General features: G+C 41.9%; 1 protein-coding gene across 2 annotated transcripts in view; it reads right to left on the minus strand.

Moving 5' to 3' along the window:
- KCNG3 (potassium voltage-gated channel modifier subfamily G member 3) overlaps positions 1-25,336 on the minus strand; it is a 44,002-nt gene extending 18,666 nt beyond the window's left edge. Inside the window, exon 1 of one of the 2 annotated variants that reach the window (XM_028117179.1) lies at positions 24,705-25,336. In XM_028117179.1, the coding sequence (XP_027972980.1) occupies positions 24,705-25,336 (632 nt within the window). Of the gene's footprint in view, positions 1-24,671 lie in introns of both variants that reach the window. The other variant, XM_028117178.1, reaches the window with a different exon arrangement.
- Positions 25,337-25,759: the final 423 nt, after the last annotated feature.

The raw sequence follows: 25,759 nt of genomic DNA on the forward strand, positions 1-25,759 counted from the left end.
TTAGTGAGTTCAGCTCCCTTACGAGGCTCACGAAATATTTAGGACAAAAGATGTATTTATTGTGTTGATTTAAAAAAAAAACAAAACAAAGATGGGGCACCTGGCTGGCTCAGTTGGTAGAGCATGCAACTCTTGGTCTTGGGGTTGTGAGTTTGAGCCCCATGTTGGGTATGGAGATTACTTAAAATATTTTTAATTAAATAAATAAATAAAAATAAAAGTAAAAAGCCAAAGATAATGTGTTACAATCCTAACTTCATATCACACACAAAAATTAATGAGATGGAGTATAAAAGCTAAAACCATAAAGATTTTATAAGAAAAACGCAGGAAGGGGTGCCTGGGTGGCTCAGTAGTTAAGCGTCTGCCTTCGGCCCAGGTCATGATCCCAGGGTCCTGGGATCAAGCCCTGCGTCGGGCTCCCTGCTCAGCAGGAGGCCTGCTGCTCCCTCTCCCACTCTCCCTGCTTGTGTTCCTGCTCTCGCTGTCTCTCTCTGTCAAATAAATAAAAAAAAAAATCCTTTAAAAAAAAAAAGAAAAGAAAAACGCAGGAATCATCTTCGTGATTTGGCAGTGGGCAAACTTCATATGCAGGACACACAAAGTAGTTATCATAAAAGAAAATACTGACAAGTTAGATTTCATCAAAATTAAAAACGTTGGTACATCAGTCCCCTCTTATCTGTGGGGGTACATCCCAAGACCCCCAGTGGACTGGATGCCTGAAACCATGGACAGTACCAAACCCTATATATACTATGTTTTTTCCTATACAAACGTACCTCTGATAAAGTTTAATTTACAAATCAGGCACAGTAAGAGATTAACAACAATAACTAATAATAAAACAATTTTTACAATATACTCTAATAAAAGTTATGTGATTGTGGTTTCTCGCCCTCTTTCTGTCTCAAGATATTTTACTGCCCCATACTCACCCTTCTTGTGATGATGTGAGATAATAAAAGGCCTGCGTGATGAGATGAAGTGAGATGCATGACATAGGCACCGTGACACAGTGTTAGACTACTATTCACCTTCTGATGTCAGAAGGAGGATTATCTACTTTAGGACCGTGGTTGACTGCAGGTAACTGAAACCGTGGGAAGCAAAACTGCAGATGGAGGGGAGACTACTGTACAACAAAAGACATCACTAAGAAAATGATAGGAAAGCCAGAGACTAGAGGAAAATACATACAAAACATTTATCTGACAAAGGACTGGCATCCAGAATGCATAAAGAACTCCTATAATTCAATAATAAAGACAAAAAGACCAATTAAAAAAATAGGTTAAATATTTGAACACTTCACATAATAAAATATACAAATGGCCAATAAGCACATAAACAAGATGATCGATATTCTCATCATCAGGAAAATGAAAATTAAAACCACAATGAGATATTACTATTCACCCAACAGAATAACTAAAATTAACAAGATCCGTAACACCAAATATTGGCAAGGACGTGAAACAACTAAAACTCTTATGCATCATGGGTGGTGGTAGGGAATGGCACAACTCTGGAAAACAGTCTGGCAGTGGCCCCAGTGCCCTGGATGGACTTCTCACGGGCTAAAACATATGACACAATCAAGAGAGTTAATGATTTCCTGAAATGAGTTTTCATTAAAGCAAATGTTGTATGACTCAGAAACAGAACTGGAGGGCAGAAGGGAGAAGAAAGAAGAACTGAGAAAATAATAAAGATCAAAACCACAAAAATATAAAGGACACAAAGATACAAAAAAGAGAGAATAAAACCAAAAGCTGGTTCCCTGAAGAGATTAATTACAGCTTGCCCCTAGCAAGATTTATCAAGAAAGAAAAGAAAAAAACAAACAAAAAAAAACGAAGGCAGCAAAAAGCAATGGAGAGAGCAGTGAACCCAGAGGTCCATATACTCACAGAGATGGGATACATGGCAGACAAGGCTCTCCAGATCAGCGGGGTACATACTGGACTGTTCTACAATGCTACAGGAACTGTTATCCACACGAAAAAAATGAGATCCCTCACATCATAAATAATTTTAGGGAGATTAAAGACCAAATTTGAAAAGTAAAAGTTAAGTAAATTTTTTCTAAATACATCTTTTAAATTTTAAGAAAATATTTAAAAATATGTAAGAATCCTTATGATGTTGAATATATCAGATGTTTTCTTAAGAATAATAAAACAAACTATAAAGGAATATATTGATAAATCTATGTTAAAATGTACAACTTCTGTACACCAAAACACACAATAAACAAAGTCAAAAGACAAGCCACAGTCAGGAAGAAGATATTTGCAATGTACATAATTGACAGAAATCAGCACCCAGGATGTATAATTAATTATTAAGGGAAAAAAAGGCAGAAAAATGAGCAAAGGATAGGAACTCATAGTTCATAAAGAGGAAATGTATATGGTAAAAAATGATATGAAACGATGCCCAACTTCACTAGTAATCAGGAAAATGCAAATTAACCACCACAACATACCATACACTCCCACTGGAACAGCCAAAATTAGCGACTGACAAGACCTAGTGTTAGTGAGGACACAAAGCAACTGGAATGCTCATACGCTGCTGGTGGGAGTATAAAATAGTACAACCACTTTGGAAAACAGTTTGTCAGTATCTTAAAAGTTAAATATACATCTACTCTATGATCCAAAAACTCACTCCTAGGTATTTGTCCAAGAGGAAAAAGAAAGTATGCCCATGCAAATTCTTGTACATGAATGTCCAAAACAGATTTATTCATTACTAAAAACAAGAAGCAGGGGCGGCTATTTGGCTCAGTTGGTGGAGCATGTGACTCTTCACCTCGGGGTTGTGAGCCCCACATTGGACGTAGAGATTACTTAAAAATAAAATCTTAAAAAAAGATTAAAAAATAAAAACAAGAAGCACTGCAAATGCCCATCAACTGAGGAACTGATCAACAAAATGTGATATATTCATACAATGGAATACTACGAAAAGGAATGAGCTTTCCTCAAAAAATTACCTAGAATTATCATATGACCAGCAATTCCATTTCTAAGTATCTACCCCAAAGAAATGAAAACATGTTCTGCTTCTCCCTCTGACCTTCCCCCCCATGAACTCTCTCTTTCTTTCTCTCAAATAAATAAATAAAATCTTAAAAAAAAAAAATGAAAACACGTTCACACAGAAACTTGCATATACGAACGTTCACAGCAGCATTATTCGTAAAAGTAAAAAGTGGAAACAATCCAAATTCTCATCAAGTGATAAACAAAATGGGGCATAACCATACAATAGATTCATATTCAGCCATAAAAAGGAATGACGTACTGATGCATGCCACTACATGGATGAACCTTGAAAACATTATGCTGAGTGAAAGAAGCCAGACACAAAAGGCTCCATTATTGTATAACTGCATTTATGGGATGTGTTCAGAACAGGCAAATCCATAGAGACAGAAAATAGATTAGTGGTTGTCAGGGGATAGGAGGAAGGGGGGAAAGGGGAGACTGGCTGCTAAAAGGTAAGAGGTTTCTTTCTGGAGTCATGAAATGTTCTGGAACCGTGGTGATGGCTGCACAATATAGTGACTATAGTAAAAACCACCCAACCGTACACTTGAAAATGGTGAATTTTATGTAAATTACATCTAAAAATTTGTTTAAGTAATGAACTACTGATATAAATAACACATGGATGAATGTTTAAAAACATTATGCTGATGGGACGTCTGGCTGGCTGTTGGCAGAGCATGTGACTGCCCACTCAGGGTGGTGAGTTCAAGCCCCACGTTGGCTGCAGAATCTACTTAAATAAATAGCTTTAAAACAACAATAACAACATTATGCCGATGAAAAGAAACCAGACACAAGAGAGTACAACTTATACAACTCTAGTCATGTTAAATTCTAGGTCCAGTGACAGAAATCAGTGGTTGCCTAAGGCAATCAGGCAGAGGGGAATTTTAGGGTGCAAAATGTTCTGTATCCTGATTGGGATGGGAAGCACACAGATACATACATTTGTCAAATGTCAATCAAACTGTATACTTAAAAATGGATGCACTTCATTTTATGTAAATTATAGCTCAATAAAATTGATTTAAAAAAGAATTAAACATGAGATTATTTTATAGCAATCTGATATGGTGGATATGGCAAGGACTGAGCAAAAAAGACTCATATTCCCTACCGGTAAGGGAATAAATCAGTGCAACTACTCTGGAAAGCTATTAGCAACATACAGGGGAGATGTGCATACCTTTCAATATAGAAACTCCAGTCCCAGGTAGACACATTAAAGCAATTCTCCTACCCGTGTATGGAGACATAAACAAAACTATTCGGTGCAGCACTACAGTAAAGGCTAACTTTCCACTGAGGGAAGAACAAATAAATCAATGCTTGCAATATTACGGTTAAAATGAAAGGGGGGCTAACAGCTATAGATATCAACAGGCACAAATCCCAAAAATGTAAATGGGAGCTCAAAAGGCAAGCTGCAGATGCCACTGATGATACCATTTAGAAAAATGGTTTTAAGTGCGCAAAACAACACTATTTCATGTGTAGCTACATACATGTATGTACAAACACAGAAACAGTATTTTTAAATGTGTGGAAACAGTAACACCAAAGTCAGGGAAGTGGCTATTTCTGTGGAGAAGGAAGGGATTCCAACAGCAAAGGGGCACCCAGTGGACTTCAGCTGTACTTTTTATGCTTTATTCTTGAGTGGTAGGTACACAAGTGTTGGGTGTACTACCCTCTATACTTTTTTCCATGCTTGAAAGACTTGATCATTGTTTTATGTATAATTTCCTCTATTACCTTTGCATAAAACATGTGTTTCTTTTATTTCAGATTGATTTGTTCTGCTTAAGTTATTGGTAGTTGTGTTCCAGGAAAACACATTTTGATTGGCATAAGGAATTCTACCTTTTTTTAAATGATTTATTTATTTATTAGAGAGAGAGAGTGTGCTTGCACTCATATGTGTGTGGGGGGAGGGGCAGAGGGAGAGACTCTTCAAGCAGATTCCTTGCTGAGCACAGAGCCTGCTGGATCTCACCACCCTGATCATGACCTGAGCCAAAAATCAAGAGTCAGGCACCTGGGTGGCTCAGTTGTTAAGTGTCTGCCTTTGGCTGAGGTCATGATCCCAGGGTCCTGGGATCGAGCCCCACATCGGGCTCCCTGCTCGGCGGGAAGCCTGCTTCTCCCTCTCCCACTCCCTCTGCTTGTGTTCCCTCTCTTGCTGTGTCTCTCTCTGTCAAATAAATAAAAAAATTTAAAAAAAAAGAGTCAGACACCCAACTGCCCAAGCCACTCAGGCGCCCCAGGAATTCTATATTTTTTTAATGCTTAAATTTTCCTTTATTTTCAATGGTCTCTTATATAAAAAAAAAAAAAATCCTCAGAGCAAAAAACAAAATTTAAATAAACTACACAGATTAATTGAGAAAGAGGGACCATGTGTTTAAAAGCCCACTGTAGGGACACCTGGGTGGCTCAGTCGGTTAAGCATCTGCCTTCGGCTCATGATCTCAGGGTCCTGGGATCGAGTCCCACATCGGGCTCCCTGCTCAGCAAGGAGTCTGCTTCTCCTTCTGCCTGCCACTCCCCCTGCTTGTGCTTCCTCTCTCTCTCCCTACTAAATAAATAAAATCTTTAAAGATTTATTTATTATTTATTTTGAGAAAGTGAGAATGAGAGAGAGAGAGAGTACATGAGAGGGGGAGGGTCAGAGGGAGAAGCAGACTCCCTGCTGAGCAGGGAGCCCGACGCGGGACTCGATCCTGGGACTCCAGGATCATGACCTGAGCCGAAGGCAGTCGCTTAACCAACTGAGCCACCCAGGTGCCCTAAATAAAATCTTTAAAAAAATAAAAAATAAAAGCCCACTGTAGGGGCGCCTGGGTGGCTCAGTTAAGCATCTGCCTTCGGCTCAGGTCATGATCTCAGGGTCCTGGGATCCAGCCCCATGTGGGGCTCCCTGCTCAGCAGGCAATCTGCTTCTCCCTCTGCCCCCTCCACCCTGCTCATGCTCTTGCTGGCTCTCTCTCTCTCAAATGAATATATAAAAAAATCTTTAAAAAATAATAAAATAATAAAAGCCCGTTGTATATTGTACTGTTAGCTAGTAAAACTTAATTTTTATCTTTCTTTATAGAGACTGAAATATTCTGCTTTTTCGTTGACTTCCATTTATTTAAATGACAGATAAAAGTAACTATCAATTAAATTCAACATGGTCCTTAGTTTGGTTCCTGACACATGAATCAAAGGTCTCTACACCTCCCCTACATTCCCAGATGCAGAGCTGCATGGCACAGAACGCAGTGGAGTTTCCCCCAAGCACACAAGCTCTGGAATCAGACTCGGGTGACTCCCAATGCTTTAACATTCTGGTGACCTGCAGCTGCAGTTAGTCACTTGACTGCTCGATCGCCTAACCTGTAACCTGACATACTAATAACCTTGGAGTCCTTTGTCTAAATAAAGCAATTCATGGGGCGCCTGGCTGGCTGAGGCGGTAGAGCACGCAACTCTTGACCTCGGGGCTTTAGGTTCGAGCCTCATGTTGATGTAGAGATTACTTAAAAATAAAAATCTTTAAAAATAAAATAAAATAAATAAAGCAAATCACATGTTGCTGGGCATATATTGGGCAGCTCTGTAATATTTATTTCACCGACTCCCACCTTGAACATATGCGAAGGTGCTCACAAGATGACACGCAGACTACCCATGCTGCCTCAGAGTTTTTGCTTTAAAGCGACAAAAAAGAAAGTGTTTCTGTTTCTCTTCAAAACGTATTACATCATATCATACAATTATATCTTTGGTGATTAGAAGTCAATGCACATTGTTAATAAATGAATAAAGGGGTAGGTAAAACCCCGTCATGAAGTGTTCTATGAAGAGGGATTATATAAAATCCAAAAGCTTAGTGTTGTCTTCCAGTTGTTTCAGTATTGTTATTTAAGATTTAAATGCTCCTTGGCATCCTGTCCCCTTCCTATAAAGTCACTTAACATGATGCCCCATCTGCGACCACTCTCGTTTCCTGACACTTCGTGATGCTCCCTTGACTTACTGACCTCTAACAACGTGGTCCCCCAAAACCATCCCGGCAGCTCTCACCTTGCCTCTAACTCACACGAGCACAGGGGTTCCCAAACATTTTGCTCATGTGACTCCGGAAAGAATTTAGAAAAGCTATATTATCTCCCTGGGACATTTTTATGTTGACACAATAATTTTTAAGTTAAAATAGTTAAAAAGCATGCAAATTCTGGCATGTTGCAAATACTGACATTTATAAAATGAAATGGTTACCTCACTTTAAAAAAATTACCCAATGAATCTAAATACTGTAGTGTTTTGATAACAACCCACCAACTTTCATTAAAAAAATACACCAACAAACTCTCCTTTAACAGAAAGTTTACATTGTTACTTTTTCTCATAAAACTTATATTTCCATTCTGCTTCTTTCACATAATTTTGCTCTGATGTAATATATTTCTAATGCTTGAAAAAAATTTAAACATCATATCATACATCACTGAGATAACAAAAAATGCTTATATCTTAATTTTCTTAATTTCCATTGAATCTGTAATTTAATTTCCTGTAATTTGTGCTAATTTTTTTCATTGTCAATACAAAGTTCAACATACAACAAAAAGTAAAATTTTATTTGAACTTTATCTTTTAATGAAACTGATAGGTTTCTTTTCTTTTCACTTAGTTCATGTCTTTGTAGCAGGTGGATAATTTAATCCAAATTAATAAATGAGTATTTCTAATCATGTCATGGTAGAATGACATAGATCAGCATCATTTCTTTTCCTATTTTTGTTTTTACACATAAACAGGCTGAGAATTCTTTTTTTTTTAAGATTTTATTTATTTACTTGAGAGTGAGCAAGAGAGTGAGCATGTGCCCGGAGAGGAGCAGAGGGAGAGGGAGCAGCAGAATCCCCGCTGAGCAGGAAGACCGACATGGGGCTCGATCCTGGGACCCTGGAATCATGACCCAAGCCGAAGTCTTGACTGAGCCACCCAGGTGCCCTTGAGGATTCTTATTTAAACAAGTAGAGGAAAATGGAAGAAGTTGTATTATAGGAATGTTATTTGATTCTTTTACCTCCTTTCAAGTGTATGCAAAAAATATCACATTTTGATCTATTATCATCTATCATCAAAAATTCTTTTTACAGGGGCATCCGGCTGGCTCAGTCGGCCAGCCAGTCACTTAACATGATGCCCCATCTGCGACCACTCTCGTTTCCTGACACTTCGTGATGCTCTCTTGACTTACTGACCTGGTCAGTATGACCTGCAGAGCATGCAATTCTTGATCTCAGGGCTGTGAGTTCAAGCCCCAAACTGGCTGTAGAGATTACTTAAAAATGAAATCTTTAAAAAAAATTATTTTTACATCTACATAGTATTTCTAGAGGGAAGGTTTGACTTGAATATAATTATGAGACCATCAGGGGCATCTGGGTGGCTCAGTTCAGGTCATGATCTCAGGGTCCTGGAATGGAGCCCCAAGTTGGGCCCCAGGCTCCGTAGGGAGTCCACTTGTCCCTCTGTCCTAACCCCCACTTGCGCGAGACAGTGCATGCACTCATGCTAGCGCGTGCACTATCTTTCTCTAATAAATAAGATCTTAAAAAAAGGGGCGCCTGGGTGGCTCAGTCGTTAAGTGTCTGCCTCTGGCTCAGGTCATGATCCTGGGGTCCTGGGATGGAGCCCTCCATCGGGCTCCCTGCTCTGCGAGAGGTCTGCTTCTCCCTCTCCCACTCCCCCTGCTTGTGTTCCCTCTCTCACTGTGTTTCTCTCTGTCAAATAAATAAAATCTTTAAAAAAAAAAAAGATCTTAAAAAATAATTATGAGACCGTCAGGCAAGTTCAAATTAAGGGACATCTATAAAACAACTGGCCTAGAGTCTCCAAAAACTTCAATGTTAAATAATATCCTGAGTGTGATCACTGTATTGTTAGGTGGTAAAATGTTCGTTTTTATTTTTATTATTTTTTTAAAAATTTTATTTATTTATTAGAGAGAGAGAATGAGAGAGAGAGAAAGCATGGGGGGGAAGGGTCAGAGGGAGAAGTAGACTCCCCGCCAAGCAGGGAGCCCGACATGGGACTTGATCCCGGGACTCCAGGATCATGACCTGAGCCGAAGGCAGTCGCTTAACCAACTGAGCCACCCAGGCACCCATCCTTGTTTTTAGAAGATACATGCTTACGTATTTAAGGACGAAGTGTCAAGATGTTTGCAACCAACTCTCAAATTAATAGTAATTATAGATAGAGAGAGGCTAATCTTTGTATTATTCTTGCAACTTTCCTACAGGTTTGATATTTGTAAAATTGGAAAAAATTGTTTTTAATAATCTACTGTGGGGGTGCCTGGGTGGCTCAGTCATTAGGCATCTGCCTTCGGCTCGGGTCATGATCCCGGGTCCTGGGATCGAGCCCCACATCGGGCTCCCTGCTCGGTGGGAAGCCTGCTTCTCCCTCTCCCACTCCCCCTGCTTGTGTTCCCTCTCTCGCTGTGTCTCTCTGTCAAATAAATAAATAAAATCTTTTAAAATAATAATAATAATAATAATAATAATAATAATAATAATAATAGGGCGCCAGGGTGGCTCAGTCGGTTAAGCAACTGCCTTCGGCTCAGGTCATGATCCTGGAGTCCCGGGATCGAGTCCCGTATCGGGCTCCCTGATCAGCAGAGAGTCTGCTTCTCCCTCTGACCCTCCTCCCTCTTGTGCTCTCTCTCTCTCTCTTATTCTCTCTCTCTAATAAATAAATAAAATCTTTAAAAAATAATAATAATCTACTATGGAATCAATTATATTCTTCAAATATGTGGAAAGCAAAATTGACAACCACTTAACCTACAAAAGGATTCGTTGCCCATCATTAGTATCACTCACTTTCTTACTTCCTGGGAGGTACCACATTAAAAAAAGCACTTAGACCAAGATTTATGCCAAATACAGCAATTACTCCTCTACTTTCAGAAACCAGCCCTAAATCTGGTAATATTAGAGAAGGTTGGGATATTAAAATATTTCAATACATCTTTGTCAATACAACATTTTATTTTATTTATTCACTTATTTATTTACTTTAGTACTCTCTAACCCCAATGTGGGGCTCAAACTCATGACCCCGGAGATCAAGAGTCGCATGCTCTTCCAATTGAGCCAGACAGGCACCCCGACAATACAACACTTTAAATTAAATATTTATATCTTACGTGCTTTAAGTATATTTTCATCAAAACCTAGGAACTGCAAACTTATCTCATTCAGCTTTTGGAACATGCCCATCACGTAACTGAATCCACGAAGTCAATCTTCACTGTTAAACCAATCATTCAAATCAGATGTACTTTCTTAAGGAACAGATGGATTTATTTTTTTCAATTCAAATTATATGTAAATGCATTGACAACCTTCTCCACTTTTGAATTCTAAGACAAAAAGAAAGGGGAAAAAAGGAAGAGAGAGAAGGAAGGAGAGAGAGAATTGAAAAATATATATAGGACAGCTAAATTTTCATGTTTCTGCATTCAATATGTTGTGCTATGTTGTTTCGAAGAATATAAAGAGAATTTAGCCTTACAAAAATATGTCGTTGGAAAAAGAAAGATTATTTAATAACCTTTTCTGTTAATTGTGAATATGCTTCTTTGATACTACCCCAAAACTCAAGAAAAGTGGGAGTTTTCTCAAGGTTAGCTGCAACGTGGAAACAACTCTTATCACTGAACTTTTGGTATTCAGTAACATCAAAACCCCTTGTCCCTCAGACACCCGGGATGGATCTTTTGCATGGTGTTGTAACATCAGGTGTTGGGTCATTTAGGATGTACTGGTTACTGAATTATGCAGATCTTCCAAATGTTAACACATCTCATTCTATATTTTAAAAGTCATAGTTATTAATATCGCTACTAATCTCATCAGAAAAGTTATGAGCCAGGAAGCCAGCAAGTGCACAGTGGCAAATCTGAGTTTTCTGAGCACCTAATTTTTACTTGAAAGCTCTAATTTTAAGGGCACCTGGGCAGCTCAGTTGGTTAAGCCCCCAACTTCGGCTCAGGTCATGATCTCAGGGTCCTGGAATGGAGCCCCGAGTTGGGCTCCCTGCTCAGCGGGGCATCTGCTTCTCCCTCTCCCTCTGCCCCTCCCTCCTCCCCTAGCTCTCTCTCTCTCTAATAAATAAATAAAATCTTTAAAAAAAAAAAAAGCTCTACATTTTATCATTGGCAACAAATACTGTCCTGCTGTTTTCCTTGAAGCGACAGACTCACCTTGCTTGTTTATGGGAAAATGTCTGCTACACCATGTACTCAAGCCTGAATAGTCACCGTTTGTCGGTCGTTCTTTCAAATAAAAATGTTGTTTCTGGAAAAAAGCTGCTAGTACAGCTTGCAACTCATCCAACTGTACACGTACTCTCCCTCGAGACAGCCGGTGCTTCCCTGTGCGGCAGAATTGCCTTCTGCAACTTCCCATTTCATCCCAGAAGATACTTAAAAATATACACTCAAGGATCAGCTGTAATAAAAGCAATAATTTTGACTGCAATGTCAAGGGCATTCCTGATGACACTTTTTTTTTCTTTTTTAGCTGTGAGTACATGGTGGCGGAGAATACTACTAACACCGTTTGGCGCCACTGCCCCCCTCCACCGTGTTCTTGCGCCTGGCATTCGGGGAACACGGGGTCTTCCCTGGACGTCAATGACGCTGCACCGGAGGCCCTTGCACGACACCCCAGATGGCTCTGGTTCTGCTGCCACATCAGCGTCCCTTCTACAGCAGGACCGTTTCACCTTCTGGTCTCACCTCACTATACAGGAAGCTACTGCACACCAAGCTGATTAGGCCTCAAGGCCAACTGCGTTATACCCTGTATTAACAGATATGACTCACTTCCTTTCCTTCCCATTCTATTTCCTACACAATCGTAACCTTTTAATCTGTTACATCAATGCAGTCCCGGATTTAACAGGACCGACACCGTGCGAATCCCAGTTTTGGTCACCCGCCCATCCCCAGCCACTTCTCACATGCATCAGTGCAGAGTGCGCTGATAAATCTAAATCTTTAATCTGAAATTCACACACAGTCCCTAACTTCTAAATACTTGATTTCCCACACCAACTGTAAATACTCATAAAAGTCCCTGCTGTACCAGAGCTCTTATGATGGAATAATGAGCTCTGGTTAGGGGAAGTATCTTGGGAAAAGAGAACAATCCGTGAGTCAGGGTGGGCCTCTCTGAGATCCGAGGGCAGCATCTGGCATCCAGCTGGTTTAGAGGAACCCAACTTGACCCTCTCTATCTGCTACTCTTACTTTACAAAGGGGGACGCACCAAGGCTCAGAGAAGGAATGTGCTTGAGGGCACACAGCTGGACAGGCCCAAACCCATGACAAGACCATTCTAGACCAAGGATTGGCAAGCCTTTCCTGTAAAGAGCCAGACAGTGACTATTTCAGGCTTTGCAGGCCACATTGTCTCTGTTGCAACCCTTCAACTCCACGGAAGCAGCAAGGAAGCTGCAACATGTAAACAAATGAGCCTGGCTGTGCTCCAATAAAACTCTATTTATGGACACTGAAACTTGCATGTCAGATAATTTTCACGAGTCATAAAACAGTATGCTTCTTTTGATTATTTTTCCACCGTTTTAAAAGTGTAACAAGTGGGGCACCTGGCTGGCTCAGTCAGAAAAGCATGCAACTCTTGATCTCTGGGTTATGGGTTCGAGCCCCACATTGGATGTAGAGATCGCTTAAAAATGAAATCTTTAAAAATAATAATAAAAATAAAAGATGAAAGTGTAAAAACCATTCCTAGCTCAGGGGCTGTACAAAACAGGCAGTGGGCCTGAGCTGTCTGTGGGCCACAGTCTGCTCACCATCACTCCAGACCACCAGTCCTGCAACGGAGTGTGAGGAACAGCAGAGATCCTGGTCCTATGACGATGTCAGAGGCAAATGTTACCGACTACAATAATTTCTCTACCCAGAAAATGAAAAAGGAAACCCTGCCACCACAACCCAGATCAACATGGCAGCTAGCGGCCTGGACACAGGACTCTAGGCAGCGCTTTGAGTATTAGGTGTAATGGTGGTCCTAACTGGCCTCACTGGTTCCACCCTTGCCTCCTGGAGTCTGTCCTCTATACCGGAGCCAGAGTGAGCTTTTAAAATTTAAAACTAAATCAGGGGTGCCTAGGGCACCTGGGTGGCTCCGTCAGTTAAGCATCCAACTCTTGATTTCGGCTCAGGTCATGATCTCAGTGTCGTGAGATCGATCCCCACATTGGGCTCCGAGCTGGGCATGGAGCCTGCTAATCTCTCTCTCACTCTCCCTCTGCCCCTCCCCACACCTCCCCTTCTCTAAAAATAAATAAGTAAGTAAGTAAGTAAGTAAGTAAATTCTTTTAGCTAGTGTACCTGTAAGGCTCTACAAGAACTACATTCTTATGGGTGGCTTAGTCGGTTAAGCGTCTTGCCTTTGGCATGGGTCATGATCCCAGGGTCCTGGGATTGAGGCCCAAATCAGCCTCCTTGCTCAGCGGGGAGGCTGCTTCTCCCTCTGCCTGCCACTCCCCCTGCTTGTGCTCGTTCTCTCTTGCTATCTCTCTCTGTTAAATAAATAAATAAACAAATAAATAAATGAACGAACTACATTCTCCCATTGTCACTGTCACCATCACCCCCAATTCCCTACCACTCTGCTTCCTTGCTGTTCCTCCAGGAGACCAAGGGCACACCCGCCTCAAAGGTTTGTGCTTACATGCCCTATGCTTGGAACTCTCTCGGCCAGATACTTTCATGGCTACCTCCTGCATCCCTCCCAGGCCTTGTTCAGACATCCATCACCTGATCAGACAGGACTTTCAGGACCCGTGGCTCACACTCTATAAACCCCTCATTCTGCTTTGTTTCTTCACAGCACTTATCACTATCTGCTATATATTTATTTATGAGAGTAGATGGTTCTTGAGGACAGGGACTCTGTTTTGCTCCCTGCCTTATCCCCAGCACCCAGAATAATAATAAATGGGTATCAATAAATATTTGTCAAATTTAATGAATCAATGAATGGGACACCATAAAACCATTTTGCAATTGATTTCTTAAAATATAATCTGCTCATAGGTTGAAAGCAACTTATAAATACACATTTTTCAATCAAAAATGAAACTGTGGGGCACCTGGCTGGCTCAGTCAGTAGAGTGTGCGGCTCTTGATCTCGGGGTTGTGAGCTGGAGCCCTATGTTGGGTGTAGAGATTACGTGAAAATAAAATCTTAAAAAAAAGATAAAATGCTATTATATTTGCATGGTTCTTTCACATGTATAATTCATTTAAAATACATGCTGAGTGACTACCCATGTGCAAGGCATTGAACTACACGTGATGAAGCACAGAATTTCTGTTCTCAAAGAACCTGTAGACTAAAAGGGAGCTAAGACGTTCACAAGCAACCTCAAGTAAAGAGAGACTGTGAGAAGGGGCCCAGTACAGGGAAAGATAAAGAACTAAGGAAGTTTGGATTCCTGCTGAGGGCTCAGTCTTCATTCTCTCATTGACTCTTCCCTGATGAGGGTACAGGCCCAGAGGAAGGTAATGAATTAACTCGAGGGAGGCCTTCTGACTTGGGAGTCCCGGATTCTTTCCACCATAACGTTTTCCTTTTGACATTTTTTTTTTTTTTTGCCTGAGAAAGTCAGATGATTGCCTCAATTATACACTTCTCTTCACCAGTGGAGTAAAAGCTGAGGAGTCCTTGCTCACAGGCGAAGAAAATCACTTAAGTATGTATAGCTGTTCCAAACACTCCAAAAGAACCCACCAGTTCATGAATGAATGAATGCATTCAAACAGAAATGTTTTGCCTATTGCTTCATCTGATTCATCTGCTCAGCCAAAATGCCTGGGTTTCTTTCTTAGCCATTCACGGGCTCCAGCTTTCTAACACATTTTATACTCCTTCAAACACACCATCAAGACATAATGCTTAAAGTGGTATGGATGGGGGGCGCCTGGGTGGCTCAGTTGGTTAAACCGCTGCCTTCAGCTCAGGTCATGATCCCAGGGTCCTGGGATCAAGCCCCACGTGGGACTCCCTGCTCATGCAGGAAGCCTGCTTCCCCCTCTGCCTGCCGCTCCCCCTGCTTGTGCTCTCTCCCTCTCTCCCTCTCTCTCTCTCTCTCGCTATCTCTCTCTGTGTGTCAAATAAATAAATAAAATCTTTAAAAAAAATAAAAAAATAAAGTGGTATAGATGATGATACTTGTACCACTCTGTGAATATACTAAAGTTCACTGAATTGTACCCTTTAAAGGAAAGTTCAACAGTATATTAGTTATATCTCGATAAAGCCATTATATATTTTAAAAGGCAGTGATTTCCAAATCTTTGCTAATAAATGTTATTAATTATAGCATTCTATTGATTATTAATTGCTTATTATTATTATAGTCACTATTATGAATAAACAGTAATGCTGAATTTCATAGTTTAGGGGGAAATTGGGTAATATGTATCAAAAAAATTTCTTTAAACACAATCCTCTTGGGGCGCCTGGGTGGCTCAGGTCACGATCCCAGAGTCCTGGGATCGAGCCCCGAGTCGGGCTCCCTGCTCCTTGGGAAGCCTGCTTCTCCCTCTCCCACGCCCCCTGCTTGTGTTCCCTCTCTCACTGTGTCTCTCTCTCTCTGTCAAATGAATAAAATCTTTAAAAAAAATAAAATAAAATAAACACAATCCTCTTGATCCAGCTATTTTTCCACCTTAGAGTTTATCAAACATGTATACTCACACCAATTTGCAAAGATATATGAAAAAGATAGTTCAGGGTACCCGGGTGGCTCAGTTGGTTAAGTGGCTGCCTTCGGCTCAGGTCATAATCCTGGAGTCCCAGGATCAAGTCCCGCATCAGGTCTGCTTCTCCCTCTGACCCTCCCCCCCCATGTGCTCTCTCTCTCATTCTCTCTCAAATGAATAAATAAAATCTTTAAAAAAAAAAAAAGATAGTTCTGTACCACTGTATGCATTTTTTAAAAAGATTTCTTTCTTTCTATCTCTCTCTCTCTCTCTCTCTCTCTTTCTTTCTTTGACAGAGAGGGAACACAAGCAGGGGGAGAGGCAGAGGGAGATGCAGACTCCCTGCTTGGCAGGGAGTCCGATGCGGGGCTCGAACCCAGGACCCTGGGATCATGACCTGAGCCAAAGGCAGACCCTTAACAACTGAGCCACCCAGGTGCCCACTCTTTGCATTTTTGAAAAACAGGAGTCAAACCAAACATTGCACAGCAGTGTGGAGCAGGGATGTGGGAATCAAACACCAGGTCACCACTTACCCACTCTGTGAACTGACATAGCCCTTCACCTATCCAAATCTCAGTCATAAAATGGGGATAGTAACAGTGCCACCTCACAGGATTGTTAGGAGACTCAGATGACAAAATACATGTAAAAACTTAAGCGGCTAGCATATATTAAATATTAAATAAATATTACTATGAAAGCCATCACTGTTATTTTTTTTAAAGATTTTATTTATTTGAGAGAGAGAGAATGACAGATAGAAAGCACGAGAGGGAAGAGGGTCAGAGGGAGAAGCAGACTCCCCGCTGAGCAGGAAGCCCGATGTGGGACTCGATCCCAGGACTCCAGGATCATGGCCTGAGCCGAAGGCAGTCGCTTAACCAACTGAGCCACCCAGGCACCCAAGCCATCACTGTTATTAACAGGACAGATGCTTGTTGAACTGAATTGTGGCCCATCCATACAATAGAACACTGTACAGATTTTCAAAAGAATGAGGAAGATTCGTATCAACTGATATGGAAAGAGTTCCAAGATATTGAGAAAAAAGCAAATAACAAGATTATAGAACAATCCCAGTTATAAATTTTTTTAAATATCTGTATAATATAAGGGGAGCCTGGGTGGCTCAGTCAGTTGAGCCTTGGAATCCTGGTTTCCACTAGGGTCATGATCTCAGGGTGTTGAGATCGGCCTGCTATGGGCTCCCTGCTCAGCGGGGAATCTGCTTTCCCGCTCCTTCTCCCTCTCCCTATGCCCCTCCCCCTGCTTGTGCACACCCTTGCTCTCTCTCTCTCTAAAATAAATAAATCTTTAAAAAGTTCTATATAGGGGTGCCTGGGTGGCTCAGTCGTTAAGCGTCTGCCTTCGGCTCAGGTCATGATCCCAGGGTCCTGGGATTGAGCCCCGCATCGGGCTCCCTGCTCCTCGGGAAGCCTGCTTCTCCCTCTCCCACTCCCCCTGCTTGTGTTCCCTCTCTCACTGTGTCTCTGTCAAATAAATAAAATCTTTAAAAAAAAAGTTCTATATAATATGTATATATAATTTATACACATACAAATGTGTGTGTAGGTTTATATGTGCATTTCTGGAAAGAATATCCAGAAATGGGGTAATGGGACTGAGGAGAAAAGGGCATATTTACTCTTGACTTCACAATACTTAGAACCATACTTTTTTCAGTGAGCAAAGTTTTCATTAAAAGAAAAAAAAAAGAATAACATTGAAAATCACTTGCTTACTAAGGGAGAAAAAAGGCACCTTGATTAAAAAAGGGGTACTGACGAAAGTTTCCATTGAATTCTAAAATTGGCAGCAGATAAAAAAACCCTGTACACATATTAAAACAGTCCACTGTGTAAGAACAGAATTTAACTGAGATTCACGGTTATGTTCAATCCTATCAGAGATCTATTAATTACCAGCTTCTGAAAATATCCACCTTATCTGCAAAGTAAAAGCACTGAGACTTTCATCTTCAGTTTCAAATATTGCTTTTTATTTTTAAAGTACTTAAAAACCTACTGAATTCATGTAATATTGACCTAGTAGGCAACAGAAGTAATACACTTGATTTTTAAATTTCCATCACCTGGTGTTTCATTTTCATTATGTATCTCATTTTTTAAACTTGGGCTAAAAATAACATTGCAAAAAACTTGAACATCTTTACATCTCCTCAGAGTCTCACTACCACAACACAAAGCAATACAAATTAAAGATCAAAATTCCAACATGAAGCAACTTTTAGAATTTCTAAAGAACAAATTAAAATTACAGCAAGACTTTGCACAATAAAGAGATTTAAAACTCAAAAGAGAACACTACAGCTGAGACTGGCTGAGGGGACAGAAGTTCAGAGGCAAAAGGGACCAAAAAGTAAAAGGGATAAGTACTTTGAATCTGACCCACCTTCCTCAAAATTTTGACTAGCAAAGAGCCTCTTTTTATGGCACAGGCTAGCAACACTGAGCGATTTTAAAATATGAGTATGTCAGGGTGCCTGGCTGGCTCAGTCAGAAGAGCATGCGACTTGATCTCGGGGATTTTGAGTCAAGCCCCACTGTTGGGTGTAGAGATAATTAATAAATAAATAAATAATAAATAAATAAATAAATAAATAAATAAATAAATAAAGTTTAAAAAAAAAAAGAGTATGCCTGTATGTTAAAATGCCAAAAAAACATTCATCTCCTTGGCAATGTCAGACCTCAATGGTCCTGGAAGGCGAACTGCCTGAAAAATCTGTAGTTTGTCTTACCAAACAGTAAGACCACCAGCATTCTAAGATTACCAGAACTGTTCATTAGTGAAGGCTGTGAATGCATTTACCAAAGATCTTTACCAGAAGTCCTCTTGACGAGATGGTTTGGGTTGTACAGAAAGGAAAATGGCTAACGAGCCCTCTCCCACTGACTCTCGAAAGATCCCTTCTCCAGATCCTTCTCCTCACAATACCCCCCCAAATGAGAAGCAGACCCTGTAGAAAACAACTGGATTCCCAGCTCATGACATGTAGGCCAAGCCAGTTCAGCAGGAGGGACCCCAACAGCCAGTAGCTCTAACTGCTTCATTAAGATCTTTTCCTAGTACCAGTGGATGAGTCACCATTAGGAACATGATAAAGACCCACATATCTACCTGAATCCAATGACTTCTCACCATCTCCACTGCTACTCCCCTAATCAAGTCCCATATTCTCTGACCTGTCGGGTCTTGCTACATCTGCTGTTGCCCCTGCTTCATTCTCCACCCAGTGGTCACCGGTGTTTTGAAACCACATCAGATGGTATCTTTCCTCTGCTTTAAAACCTTCCAAAGGCTTTCCTGCCCCACTTGGAAGAAAATCCAAACTCCTTCCCATGGCACACAGGCCGAGCCTGATAGGTCTCTGCCTCCCCTGGAATCTCATCTAACCCTCTCTTGCCCTTGGACTAACTGCTAGCCCACATGGGCTTTTCCTTCCATTCTGGTGACAAGCCAAGCTCACTGTCATCCCAGAGTTTCTGCCTTTGCTGTTCCCTCTGTCAAGAACACTCTTCCCTCCTTCCTCCAAGGCTGGGTCTTCCTCATCGTTCAGGTCTCCACTCATGTCACCTCCCCACATCCTATGCAAAGGACACTCCTGCTGCACTCTATACCTGTACACCCTATTTGATTTCCCTTCACGATCTGAAATTCTTGTTTATTTGCTTCCTTTGCGGTCTGTCCTCCCTTCCTGCTATCACCACCAGCCCACCGACTGCATGAGGAGGGACCTCATCTCATGTGCCCCTGCAGCCACACTGCTGGGCACAGTCACCAGAATAAAAAAATAACTAAAATCTGCTTATGGTAGAAGGTCCAACTGTACAAAAGCTGGGATGATTTGAAAGTTGTCCCTAATGTATTTTCTGACATCAAATATTACAGGATTGTGTGTTTATATTACATTTCAGTATATGTTAAAAAAATAGTAAGGCAAAAATAAATTAAAGCTACTAGATAGATATTTCTCCAGTACGGTATGGTAAAGATCAGAAGTATCAAGAAAAAAAAAAAAAAAAAGATCAGAAGTATCACAACACTTATGGCATTTGAAAAAGCATGTCCTTCCACACCTTGCTGGCAGGAGCATAAAATGACATCATCTTTTTGGAGAACTATTTGGAATTATCTATGCAAATTACAAATGCACATGCCCTTTGAGCCTATGTCTTAACTTTCAGGAATTTATCCTATGAGCAAAGGCAAAAATAATGTACACATACAGGATATTCACTAAAGCATTTCTATAGATGAGATAACATAAATGTCCAAAAGTTATGGGACATTCATACAGTGGAATATTATGCAGCTGCATAAAAGAATTTGGTAGCTCTTTATACACTCATACAGAACAATCTCCATGGCATGTTGGTTAGTTTAAAAAGCAAGTTTCAGGACAGTATTATTGCACTGGTTTTGTTGTGGTTCTGTAAATATATATGATATGCTTGCAAATACATAGAATGTCTCTAAAATGACACATAGAATACAAACAACTTTGGTTACATCTAGGGAAAAGAACTAAATACCCAGGAGATGGAGAAAGGCTTGTTTGTGTAGCTTTTGGACTTTAAGCCGTTATTTATATGATTATTAACCCTCAGAACATATCAATTTAAAAGGGTCACATTCATACACAAAAAGCTTTCAAATTATTGATCTGGAAGACCTCTCAAGATTTCTTCCAAACTTGAGATTCTGTGCTATTCTAAAATTTCAAAGTTTAATGAAAAAAATGCTATGCTTGTCTTTATTCCTTTTCCACAATCAGTACCTGATAATCATTCTTTGATTTAAAACTTTTTTTCCTCATTTCTAGCACAAGATCCCATCCTCCTCAACTACGAGTTCCACCAGCTGAAATCCAAGGCCTTACGTCACACAGCTCTTCTATTTATGCAACAGAAGATATATTCCTGGAAGGTTATATTCTAAATTGTAATATAAACAGTAGAATTTATTGTGCCAGAATAATAATTTTTTTCTAAAAGATGCTGTCATAATAAATAGTATAGGAGCATTTAGCTGCCTTCTAGGGCTTTTTGTTTCATCTAGTTTAGGAGCTAGGACATGTTTATATGAAAAAATAACTACCATGCTAGGAAGGATATTATAGACAGTAAATACATAGTACAAATAAGCAATCCCTCAAGAAATTCAAAGAAAACATCACATCTATTAAGGCAGGCAGGAAAAGCTTCAAAAAAGAAACAGAATCTGAGTTGGGCTTGATGGATGATCCAATTTCAATAGGCAAGGGACTGCACAGTAAGGAACACTGGAGTGGTTCAGGAACAAGTAAGCAGACCAGTTTGGACAAACGGAGGCTGCAAGTGGTCGGGAGTGTTCCTAGCTCCTGGAAGCCCACATAATCAGTCCCTGACGCCTGCCTGTATCCTTCCAATGCCCTGGATTTATTATGAGTCTTCCTAATATTTCCCAGAGTGGTCATTTCTTTTCCATTCTAACCACCTCAATACAACCCACACCCTCATTCCCTCCCTCTGCAAAGATCTCCAAACTCATCCTCCTGTTTCCCATCTTCACCATCCCAATTCACAGTACACAACTCATGACATTTGTTTTTTATATGCATAACCCACTCACCTCAAATGTGCCAACAGCTTACTGCCTACAAATAAAATCATTCTCTTTCTCATTGGAGGCCTTCTAACATCTGCTCTCTATCCACCTCTCACTCCATCACTGGACTCACACTCTCTAATATGCAAATTTCATGCCTATGCCCCTGCTCTTCCTTTTACCTGGAAAATATTCCTTATTATGTTCTCAGACGGGGCACACACAGTTGTAAAGATTGTGAACACTACAGTTCATATAAATGACACCTCCCCACCACCACTGTTGGGCAGTATACAACCTCTGCAACCTTCCAAAGATGACTTGTTTCCATCCATCTCCTCCACTTTGAAGGCCAAATTGTGTGCCAGAACAACTCAATAGTTGATCAGTTGTGCCTCTGATTCCTGTATCATCAACTTAACACCATTTATTTAAAAAAAAAAAGTTACAATATTTGGAATACTAACAGTGCCTTGAACACAGCAGATACTCAAAAAAGATGCTTGCAAATGATGACGGGATAAGTCAAGAAAGGCAGATTGTGGGGGCACCTGGGTGGCTCAGTCAGTTAAGCGTCTGCCTTCAGCTCAGGTCATGATCCCAGGGTCCTGGGATCGAGCCCACATCTGGTTCCCTGCTCAACATGGAGCCTGCTTCTCCCTTTCCCTCTGCTGCTCCCTCTGCTTGTTCTCTCTCTCTCTCTCTCTCTGTCAAATAAATAAATAAAATCTTTTTTTAAAAAGAAAAGGGGAGGGGCGCCTGGGTGGCTCAGTCATTAAGCATCTGCCTTCAGCTCAGCTCATGATCCCAGAGTCCTGGGATTGAGCCCCGCATCGGGCTCCCTGCTCGGCGGGAAGCCTGCTTCTCCCTCTCCCACTCCCCCTGCTTGTGTTCCCTCTCTCGCTGTCTCTATCAAATAAATAAATAAAATCTTTAAAAAAATAAAATTAAAAAAAAGAAAAGGGGAAAAAAAAAGAAAGGCAGATTGGGGTGAAACCATAAAGAGCCTTAAAAGCCAAGGAAAAAGTTTTGGCTTTATCTTGTAGATGCCAAATATGGTCAGATGATCAGAATGATGTTTTAAAAAGACTAATTTCAGCAACTACAAGCAAGCAGGGTTTGAGAGACTATTGCCAAAGTGCCAGTGTAGAGGCCCTATCAGCTGGAGGAGGCCTATGGGAGGCTCCCTCTGTGACTTCCAGCCTCCTCAGCTGCTCACTCATCCTTCAGCTTATCTGTTTGGGATTACAGAGGTTGGTTTTCATATACCTACACTTGGAGAGTAAACCTTAAAACAGGACCTTTAAGCCAAGAAAAACATGCTTTTGCCTGAAATATCTGGGTATCTAGGAAACAGTTCTGACTTGGATTATTACATGCATATATAAAATACATATACATAAATCAAGCATTCCTCTTCTTCCTTCACTTCTTTTGCAGTCCCGGGAAGTCTAACTCAATTCTCCTGTTTCCTTTGCTAATGTAGCTTGAACTTTTCACTAACCTTAGAATTCCACAATTACTAGTGAATCATTTCAAGCCGAGTTATGGCTCATTTTCCTATGGTCCTCTAAAAGAATCAAGGGCACTTATGTATTTAGATATATAAATTCATTTCATTGTACTGATGGAATACTAAATAAGTAATTCTTATCTGTAAATCAAAAACTCAGAACAGAATACATTAAACAAAATTAGTTTACTAATGAATTTCCTTTTAAAGCATGTATCTTGGATTTCATGCCAAGATATCAATGTATCAGTCATGGACTCTGTGGAACTAGACAATTTTATTTACCTCTTAGATTAAAAAACAATCTTCACTCTCCAAAGGAAGAATATTATGTGCAAGTAATGCACTGCAATCTCAAGACACATAATATCATTGGAAACATGTACCTGTCTATCAGGAAAAGATTATCAGGCACAACCTAATTTTAAAAATGAATGGAGGAAAAATAAATAAATAAAACCAATAAAAATGAATGGAGGGGGAGCCTCTTAAAACAGTATCCAAGGGGCACCTGGGTGGCTCTGCTGGTTAAGTGTCTGACTTCGGCTCAGGTCATGGTATCTCAGTGTTCTGGGATGGAGCCCCCACATGGGGCTCCCTGCTCAGCGGAGAATCTGCTTGTCCCTCTCCCTCTGCCTCTCCCCACACTTGTGCTCTCTCTCTCCCCCAAATAAATAAAAAAATTTTTAAGTGAATAAAAAATTTAAAAAACAGCATCAAAATTAAAACAGAATATACAATTTTGTGTTTGGGCCCAAAGAGACTGTCTGCCTTGAAATCCAACTTTACTGTTTATTCTTCCTACCAAACATGCAAAATAAACTCACCAGTACTAAAAACAGAAGTATGCTATCTCTATTGAAAGGTAAACACGATAAAAGTAAAGATTAAAATATTTTCTTTCATCCTAATAAACTGAAAAGAAAAAACTATTAACTACTCCAATACTGTTTCAGGATTTGGGGCAGTTTAAATGTTTCTTCTTTTCCAAGGTAGTGATTTTTTCCCTCCCCATACTGAAGATCCTTCTGAAAGTCACAGTGTCTATCTTTGGTACCAAACGATGGACAGGTGCTTTGCTAACTCCATCGGAAAAGAAAAGAGAAAAGGGCACAGACATCCATTATTTAGAGTCTATCGTTAAGTTAATTTCCTTTAGAATCTAATAATTCCATTAAAGTACATATTATGCAAAGTGTATACAATTTGTGGCCTGTATATAGTAGACCATATTTCACCATAACCAACTTCATCTTTTCAAACACCACCAAAAACTGGCAAATAATTCAAGTTGCTCTTAGCCCAAGGTTAAATTGTTGAATACTAACAATAAAAGTTTAGGGACATCTGGTTAACTGGTTTCTATTTGCTCAAAAGTAAATTTAAAAAAAAAAAGTAAAAGATGTGAGGCTTGTTTATCTCTACCTGCCTTCCCCATGCCTGGCGATTCGCCGTCAAGAGAATAGTCTAGTGTACGGACCACAGCTGCCTGGTGCCAGGAAAATAGGAGCGGGAAGTGAGGGCCAACCCGTCCCCTGGCTGGCCTCGCTAGGCCCGGAACCCGGCCTGGCTCGGCAGCCCGGAGACAAACAGGACGGAGACGCGACCGACGGACGGACGGAACGGACAGACGCGACAGGACGGACGGGACGGGCAGAGAAGCAGTGCGTCCTACCCGGAGGGCTCCCTCCCAGGGCCGGCGGAGTACCTGCTCCGGTCATCCAGGCTGCGGTTGTCGGCCGCCGCGGCGCGCCAGTCGGGCAGCGTGCTGGCACACAGCACCACCATGGACACGATCACGAATACGACCGACACGCTGGCCAGGATCTGCGCGGCCAGCGACGACGTAGGCTCCTCGAAGGTCCGCCGCATGCGCTCGAGCCAGCGCCTGGAGTGGGCCGCCTCAGCACCGCCGGGTCGCGCCTCGTCGCGGCCCAGCGCGCCCGGCTCGTCGGCCGAGTAGAAGGTGTAGGTGTCGGACATGCGGTCGTCGAGGCGGCGCTGGCAGCAGTATTCTAGGTGCGCGCCCTCCAGGCCCCAGTAGATCATCTCGTTGTAGAAGGAGAGCTCGCACATCCGCGGCGCGAAGCGCAGCTTGCCGTGGCCGCGCACGTAGAGCAGGATGAAGCCGAAGGCCTCCGAGTGCCGGTCGAAGAAGTACTCGTTGCGCTCGCGGTCGTAGTCGTCGCACACCTCGAGCACGTCGCGCTCCGAGCGGCAGCCGTGCAGCCGGCTCACGCGGCGCAGCGGGAAGTCCTTCAGCAGCTCCCGGGACAGTGAGTACCGGGCGCCGCCCACGTTCAGTACCACCGAGGCCGCCCCGCTGCGCCCGAAGGTCATGGCTGGCCGCCCCGCAGCCCCGAAGCCCGAGGCCGCCGCCGCCGCCACCCCACCCCCGGCCGCCGCGCGGGGCCTGGCTGCAGTTGGCCGATAGGGGAGCGCGCCGTCGGGGCCAGCGGGCTGGCGGGCCGGCTCTGGCTGCGGTGTCTGCTCCTGCCCTTCGCTGGCCCGGAGACCCCTCGGCTCCAGCGTCCTCGGCGGCCCAGCGTTGCTGCTAGCGACTCTCCCTCGGCGCGGTGGCACCTGCAGGTGGCCGGGGAGTCCCCTCAGGCGCCAACGCTGCGCGCCCACTGGCCGAGAACGAGGCTGTCAGCGCCCGGGGATGCCCCCTGTGAGGCCGGGGTGTCCTTTCAAACGCTGGCGCGCCCCCCCCACGAGGGGTGCGGGCGCCGGGAGGAGACGCGGATGCGGGATGGCTCCCCG

The sequence above is a fragment of the Eumetopias jubatus genome, unplaced genomic scaffold, assembly GCF_037043125.1.
Source record: "Eumetopias jubatus isolate StellerSeaLion01/CBP00866 unplaced genomic scaffold, mEumJub1_p1.0 scaffold_9, whole genome shotgun sequence".
NCBI classification, from domain to species: Eukaryota; Metazoa; Chordata; class Mammalia; order Carnivora; family Otariidae; genus Eumetopias; species Eumetopias jubatus.